This window comes from Dioscorea cayenensis, unplaced genomic scaffold (assembly GCF_009730915.1).
Source record: "Dioscorea cayenensis subsp. rotundata cultivar TDr96_F1 unplaced genomic scaffold, TDr96_F1_v2_PseudoChromosome.rev07_lg8_w22 25.fasta BLBR01001644.1, whole genome shotgun sequence".
NCBI classification, from domain to species: domain Eukaryota; kingdom Viridiplantae; phylum Streptophyta; class Magnoliopsida; order Dioscoreales; family Dioscoreaceae; genus Dioscorea; species Dioscorea cayenensis.
Genome location: NW_024088035.1, coordinates 38,823 through 47,223, shown reverse-complemented (window position 1 = coordinate 47,223; position 8,401 = coordinate 38,823). Strand labels below are relative to the sequence as shown.

Here is an 8,401-nt window from a genome sequence, read left to right as displayed (position 1 = left end):
CTCTGATTGATGATGAATGAATGAAATGGATGGAGAAATGAAAAAGAGAATATGACATTGTTTTATAGGTGCCTGCAGTACTGTGGCTGGAATTATATCTATACATATGAAAGTGTTAATGTTCTTACTGTGCCATTTGATCTGTGAATATTTTCATCTGACAATGGTTTCTATTAAGCTCCATACAAACTCATGCACTGTCTACTCTGTTTCCATTGTTGTGTTTTGTCAAAATGTTTGTACCTTCAGGTCTTCAAGGGAAATTAAAAACAGGAAAATCTGCCAAGCAATGGAAAGGTCTTGTAAATTTATCATCTATCCAAATTAAATTGATAATGTTACAAATGAAAGACACTCAGTCAAAATGTATAAATAAAGATTTGGAGAATGGAGGTGACATTTGACAACAGTGATACATTAGTCTTAAATGATCGGACAAGTGATAAATTCTGTTTGAGAAAAACTCACTCAATGTGTGATGAGCAATTCAATCATATAATAAATACTGATGAGCCTGATATAATCTTTCAGCTGTCCAAATTTCGCCATTTGACTATTCACTCGATTAAAGTTATGCATTGCCAAACTTATCCTATCTTGTTCCCTAACCTGAATTCAACAACATTACATTGTGAAATCAAAGCTTTGATTAATCATCAGGTTGTTGGATCTTGGAAGAGATAGATGATCTGGTTCTCATGATCCTCAAGTTGTTGAATTGCTATACTCAAGGAAGCACCATGCACTTCATTTCCCACTAGCAAGCTAGCAACACATTTGTCCACACCTGCAGAAAAAGAAAACAAATAAATAAATAAACAACATAGGAAAAATAAATAAATAATATATCATAACACCCTTAATAGAAATGTGTCATGAATATCTAAACAAAATAAATCAACTCTTTATGGACAAAACAACATAAAATTGTGATGGAATTGTTACCTTATCATAAACTGCTGTAACAAAAGACCCAATGCTTCTTTAGTATTCCAATATTAAACTTTTGATCATCGAATAGGTTTACCTTGGCTTGATGAGTAGACTCTTGCTATCACTACCAGAATACATAAAGAATCTCCATGCATTTTGATCTCAATAAAAACTCTTTTTTTAAGTGCCAAAGCCTCTTTTTCCATAAATAGCTTTATCAACTGCAGCAATACATTTACCAAGTAACACCTTTTGCCTTTGTTTTACTCTTTAACCTACCAAAACAAGAAGAGAGAAAAATAAATAAATAAATAAAAATAAAAAAATAAAAACAATAGTAGCACCAAATACAAAGTCAAGTTTGAAAGCCTCTCATTTTAGACCATGTTGCACATTAACAAAACTAAGGCTTTCAAAGTTAGACAAAGTCCACAAGTAATCTTTTAGCAATATACAATTGAAAAAAACAAATAAACAATATTATATATATATATATATATATATATATGCTTCCAAATAAATCCAACATGCTGACAAAGCACAATTTACTTGAAAATATAGTTTGAATGAAAGATACAACCCAACGATTAATGTCTTCAATCGATCAACTTTCAAGCCATACTTAAATTTAGAAAATACATAAGATAAGAATGTTAAACAGACCTCAAACTTGGAAACCAAATAATAATATGTCTTCACACCGGCATAAATTAAAAACTAATCAAAGTGTTCAGATTTGAGAAGAAAAAACCAGAAACAACACAAGAGTAATCCAGAGCATAATTGCACAGTAAATTTGGTAGGTCACAGATTAATCGCGAAGAGAAGTTGTAGTTATGAGAGGCTTTTGGAGATGTAAAACCCAGGAAATTAAAGACCTGTCAAATGGATGGCAGGATTTCTCAATGTTATAAGTTGCACATTGAATCTGAAAACAAAAAAGAGAAGAAAAGAAAAGAACATTTTCTCCTAATAAATGTTGATCTTACTTGTTTTGAGAATGAGATGATCTCTAACTTGTGCAGACAAAAACAGAGAAACTCAAAGACCTTTCATTCACTTCCACTAGTCATGGATTTATTACTGTTCTCACCCTGTAAAGACAAGAATATTCAGCAAATTAACCATTCTTAATAAGTTAATGTTCCTAGTTTTAATTACATACTTTTACATAATGTTTATGCGTTTAATAATAATGATAATAATAATCCAATTCTTGGTGTTATAGTGGGTGCAGGTTGACAAACTATATATATACTAATATTGAAACAAGATATTAAGGTTAGGAAAGAGGCATACATATGCCCGATTAATAAATGGCCTTTCCAAAGTGAGATCTTATGGAGTTAATAATACCAATATAATGAATTTTAAAGCTCTTTATATATATAAATATATATATTAAAAGAACTCAGCATGAATAGTATAAATGAATTCTATAATTTTTGAAAAAAATCCTTATGTTATAGCGATTGATTAATGAATAAAAAATTATATTGATAACTTGATTTAACTTTCATGAATCCATAGTATATGTGAAGAAGTTGGAAATAATAAAAGAAAAGCATGAAACTTAATTACCAAGTAATAAACGTGGCCGAAGGTGAGATGGGATGGTGGCATCATCCCACTCTAAGCTTTCCCACCATTCTCTCTCACAATCAATGTCTATAATTCTTTGATTGTTGTTAATGCCACTCTTGAATGGTAACTTCTTTAGATTAAGACATTCACCCACATGAAGTAATGAAAGTTGAGGGAAATCCAATGCAAAATTGCTTATGCTCACTAATTTTGGTAGCTTTTTTATAATTAGAAATTTCAATGCAGGGAATGTTGGGCGGTGTTCTGAGACTTCTTGTTGTTGGATTTCTCTCTCTTCCTCGATGTAAAACAACGTTTCTATCTCTGCACAATCTTTTATTTCTAACCAAGATAAACATGGGAGATGAAGGACCCAAGCTAAATTATCCAAATTACATCTTGATATAAGTAACATCTTCAACACATGAAAAAATTCTCGAGGCGATAGATCTTTCCAAAAAATGTTCTGCAGTTTTTTGACATTAAGGATACTGAGGTAATTGAGATGACTCCTACTTCCATCCATCACAAGCTCCTTAAGCTGTGGGCATGATTCAATTCTTAGTTCCTGCAGAAATCCATGATTTTTGCAACTTAAAGTGTCAAATGAAAGAGAGATGATATCCAAATTGTATAGACAAAGCCGCATAGTTGGGAAACATGAGAGTTGTTGGAGAACCTCTTTTGATACTACTCGCATTCCTATGGCTTTGACATGTATCTTCAATTTCTTTAACTCTTTCAGGTCTACCCACCCTGATGGAAATACGTCCATGATCTTCAAATTCTGTAATCTTGACATGAGATTTTCCTCTACCTTGCCAAGCCCATTCAAATATCCGCATATCAAATATTGCAATTTCATCAAATGTACCAACTCCTTTGGAAGTGATGAGATATTTGTGCTTGATATGTTTAGGGATTGCAAATTAACCAAACATTTGATGCCCTTTGGAAGCTCTTCAATACCAGTGTTTTGAAGATCCAAATATGTCAAATTTGGCATCTGTCTGAAAAACCCTTCAGGAATATTTTTGAACCAAGAATTAAATTGTATCATTAAACACAACAAATCAGAACACTGATGAGACAAAATTGGCAAAAGCTCCACCTTGCCGCTTATAATCACTCGTTTCGCGAATCTCCAATTCTCTGTATTGATTGCTGGTAGTTCAACTGGGAACCAATCATAAGTTTTCACTATCCATTTATTCATGTTCCTCCCACTGTCTGATGCTATCCACACTGCCATCTCATAAATTACATCATGTAAGCTCACAACATCATCATCAGAAGACAATAAACATGATTCCTCTAGAACCTTAAGGATATTTTCTCCTGTGCCATAAGCTTCTTGGAAATTGTCAAAATCACGAATCAAGCCTAATCCCATCAAAAACTCTAGAATATTATGTTTATGTTGTCCTCGCAACATGCAAATAGATAAGAAACACTGCTTGAAATAATCAGTTAGATTATCATAACTGAGTTTCAAAAATGGAAACAATGATTCCTGCACACCTTGAACTACTTGAGTATCTGATTGCTCTAGCTTGTTCAAAACAACTACCCAATTTTGGACAGTTTTTTTGTTTGACATGGCCTTACCAACCACTTTCAGAGCAAGTGGCAAACCACCACACTTCTCCATCACCTGCCATGCTATTTCTTTAAACTTTTCATCTGACTCAATAACAGCTAGATTTACATTGTCCTTGAAAAGATCCCATGCTTCATCTGATTGCAAGCATTCCACTTTGATGGTATTTTCTCCTGCACCCATCTTGGCACACACATCTTCAGATCGAGTAGTGAAAATCACTTTGTGTTTATATTGCTTGGTGGAATTATCGTCGCTATAAGGATGGGGAATTCCAAGATCAATAAGATCCACTTCTTCCCATATATTATCCAAGAGCAATACAAAGTTGCTAATTTTTAAAACATTAAGGGTATCATTTTTACCAGCACCCTGCAATTGCAAACTTTCAGTAATCTGTTTTCGAAGTTCTTCCAACTGAATATCTTTCGAAGCTTCGATAAATAACACATGATTGAATCCCATGTTTGCATCATCTAACAATGATTTGTTGATTTTTTTCAAGAGTGTGGTCTTGCCTACACCCCCCATGCCCCATATGCCGATCATTCCGACTGCTTCATCTGCCAGGTAACTGCGAGCCATATCAAGGTTGGAGCTAATTTTTTTCCCCACTGTTCTATATGATTCAGGGACTGGTTTAGGCGGTGGTATGTCGGTAAATTTGATTTCTGGCTGTTTTGTTGTCAACTGATTTATCTCCTCTTTTAATTTGTTTGCATCAATGCTAATCTTATATCTTGAAAAACAATTTAGAGAACAAGAGCCTGCAACACAATTACTTTTGTGATATTCATCCAATAATCGTTCTACCTTATTTTCCTTTTCTCCAACCTGTTAAAAACCAATTCAAATGCTGTAATTAGAAATCTTTGTGCGAACACAACTTGCTTTTTCTATATTATAACAAACTTGAAAAGTACAAACATAAAATTCTATATATGTTAACATATATATATATATATATATATATCTTGATTTAGAAGTAACCCAAAAAAGAAAAGAAAAAAAGAAGTAACGAAAAAGTCATCCTATAGTTATGGGAGAAGAAGCTTTACATTACGAAGCCAGAGTTGAAGTTCATCGCGTAGTAGTTTCCCCTTGTTCTGAGGATCATCAAGCTCTCTCTGAATATCATTCCTTTTCGCTAAGAGTTGTTCCATGGCGTTCTTCAAATCATCAATTTTCTCTTTGGTGGAGAATACATGGCTCATGTCCTGACGCACAACAGGGCTTTGCATGCAAGAACACAAAGGTGAAAGACACAGCTTCACCAAATCCATTGAATCTCAAAATCAATTATGTAGCTACCGAAGACTAGAGACAGGAAGGTTGGGAAAAAGAGGGGGACAGAGAGAGAGAGAGAGAGAGAGTGTAGAGAAAAGGAGAATAAGAATTATGTATCATCCTAAGCAAGTACATAGATCTTACTTTTCAAAACATGAGGGCGTAGTTGCAACTAGCAGCTATTTTTTCTTGAGTTTTCCCAAATGATTGTTCTGTGAAGCTACAATAATGAATAGCATAGCATATGATTGATGTCATATGTACCCATCAACAGACCACCATCCAACAATGACTTTCTAATTTAAAACACGAAGTGCGGTCTTACTGGCACCTCCCATGTCCCACATGGCCTGCTAGTATATATGTAGGTTGAAGCCAATTCATTTTACCATTTTTTTTTATAAGAAACAGGGAATGGTTTAGTGGTTTAGGGGCTGTATAATCTCCATGGGTGAGATTTCTAGCTATTCTCCTTTCAGCTTAGTTATCTTCTTTAAAATTTTCAATTTTTTTGTTTTGGAAGAAACAACACCACGGGCTATTTATTAAAAATTTTATTACCCTGCTAACTTGAGTCACTTGACAAACAATTTGGAAAACAAAAGTCTGGAATAGGAAATCTCTGTTCTGTTGATCCAATAACTGTTTCACCTTTTCATCTTTTTTCTCCAACCGGTTCATAGACCCAATTTAAATGCCATTGAAAATGCTTGATTTAAAAGTAAAAGAAAAAGAAGGAAAAATATTGTTATATATACAAATACATACATACATATATATCTTTTTGGTGTGCAATACATGGGGAGTTCACTTGACACATGTCTGTGTTTAATTTAATAATTTCCACACAGATTCTAACCAGTAGTGGTGTTATGAGAAAAGGTAACTTAGTGGGTAAATTAAGCAATGACACCTCCTCTTCTATAACAATTTATATAATGTAAAATTTTTATAATTATCTAATCAATTGCTTCCTTTATGCCTTTTGATTAGTCCAATTAAATATATGAATAAGTTGAATTGGCTGATTTAATTATCATTTGCATGTATATGGATACTCAACATATACTATTGAGTAGGTATCTTTTAACATCAGTCTAAAGACTTATTTTCTTCTTAAACATCAAGGTATTAATCTCTTGCATAAGCATCCATTTTCTACACAAAACAAACACACATAATTAATGAATGAATGAATAAATAAATAAATAAATGGTGGCCCCTGGATTCATATTTTGTTATTTAATTGATTTGCTTTTACCTTATGTTAGTTATTGCATATATACTATAAAAATTAACATTGCATGTACTAGAAAATCTTTATCTTTTGTTAGTATATATATACCTCACCTAATCAATTCCTGATTTTTTTAATTACTTTTAGTAAAACCTATAGAAATAAACATATATATATATATATATATATATATATATATATATAACTGGAAATGAACAAAAAATCCCTCCAAAGTTCAGGTATTCACAGAAACACCCTTCTAGTTTGAATATTCACAGTTCATCCCTTCTTTTTCGTACATATGAATATTTGGTCCTTCCGGTTACTAACACCGTGATTTTTGAGAAGAAAAGACCGAAATGCCCCACCAGTTACATCAATGTTGCGTTCTCTCTCCACGTTGGGAAGTGGCGGGTTAGGCGGCCACGAATCCCGAGAGGGGAGTATTGGTTCCTGTGCGCATCTTCTCTGAGTTGCCCCTTGAACACATTTTGAGACTTGCCCCTTCAGATGCTAAGACTTACAGACATTGAAGCCCTGTGTTCAACTGAAGGTATTGAGAAGAAGTTTGCTAGAGCTTTCCCGGAACTTCATTGTTGTTTCGCTGACACCATCTCCATACTCTTGAATCAGTGAACTCGAAGGTATTAATGGAAGATTGTTCATTTGTTTACATCGCTCTTATGGGTTTCTAGGGTTTTTGTAATTGAAGGTTTTTTTAATTTTTGTTTGTTGTGTATGATCCGAGCTTAAATTTGGAAAGTTCGAGTTCTTTCTCGAATAGAAGATGATGTATATAAACGTTTTTGGTTTTAGTTTTACCGTTGGCTTTTTTTGCCTGTGTTGTTTACCCCTTAAATTAAACTGTTTTAATTTATATAATGTGTTTGCACTTATAATTTCTAGTTTCCGCTTAAATATTATTGATAGTTCGTTAATCCTTCTTGCTGAAGGTATTGGACATATGGCAATCAACCTTGTGAACGGCAGGTGTTATTTGGTCTCTATAGCGGAAACGATTGCTGAGTTAAGACAAAACATGGGTTCTAGACATTTGAAAATCATCTGGAGTACTCCTTTCGCATTGTTAATGGAAATTGAACCTGTACTACAAGAGAAGGGATTGCTCGATGCTCTGTTGCAGAGATAAGATGAGCGCTCCCAAAAAAATTTAAAAATTGGTGAGAGCTTGTTGACGTTTAGGCCGAAGATGTATCCATTATTCTTGGTCTCGAGATGACGATGGGGGACGCAGTGGTTTTCAAAAAGAGAAAGCCACATTCAGATTTTTGAAGAAAAAAATATTTCTCGAAAAAGCTATGAAAGACATAGGGAAGCTATAAAAAAACACTCTTAGCACACTAGTCCCGGAAGAGGGGAGAAGAAGAAAACTTTGTGAAGATATTGTTGGTATTCATCATGGGGACCATGCTCGTTCCCAAACTCATCATGTTACGCTCCCAATTGGCTTGTAGACTATGTAGACGATCTTCCTGCAATGCGGCGCTATGCATGGGCGCAAGCCACACATAAGTGGCTTATGGATGACGTCCCGCAAACGGCCGCTAAAGTTCAAGCAAGATGCTTCGGTGAGAAAACAAACATTGGCTACTTGCGAGGATGTGCTGTCGCTCTAAATATTTGGTTCTACGAAGTAACTGGCATCGGCAAGAAGGTGCGATTTGGTAAGACTCCCCGGATCCTGTGTTACGGGGTGAACATTTTCAAGAAGCAAGCATCCATCGGTTTATTGCTATCAT

The 8,401-nt window shown here is 34.3% G+C and overlaps 1 protein-coding gene across 2 annotated transcripts; it reads right to left on the bottom strand.

Moving 5' to 3' along the window:
- Window positions 1-480: 480 nt before the first annotated feature.
- Window positions 481-5,608, bottom strand: LOC120256788 (putative disease resistance protein At4g10780). Of its 2 annotated transcripts, XM_039264454.1 has the most exons (6): window positions 5,176-5,608; window positions 2,515-4,951; window positions 1,923-2,027; window positions 1,597-1,811; window positions 946-1,208; window positions 481-787 (listed from the first exon to the last, which is right to left on the bottom strand). In XM_039264454.1, exons 1-3 carry the CDS (start codon window positions 5,398-5,400, stop codon window positions 2,023-2,025), a joined length of 2,667 nt encoding a protein of 888 aa, XP_039120388.1. In that variant the 5' UTR covers window positions 5,401-5,608; the 3' UTR covers window positions 481-787; window positions 946-1,208; window positions 1,597-1,811; window positions 1,923-2,022. The 2 variants fall into 2 exon arrangements, with proteins under 2 accessions (XP_039120388.1, XP_039120389.1); XM_039264455.1 differs by lacking the exon at window positions 1,597-1,811.
- Between the last annotated feature and the right edge of the window lie 2,793 nt (window positions 5,609-8,401).

What these genes read in the sequence shown, in the direction of transcription:
- LOC120256788 (XM_039264454.1), bottom strand. Translation starts at nt 5,400, where the DNA reads ATGGATTTGGTGAAGCTGTGTCTTTCACCTTTGTGTTCTTGCATGCAA. An exon ending in TTCAACTCTGGCTTCGTAAT is followed by an intron (nt 4,952 to 5,175) that starts GTAAAGCTTCTT and finishes GGTTTTTAACAG; the next exon opens with GTTGGAGAAAAGGAAAATAA.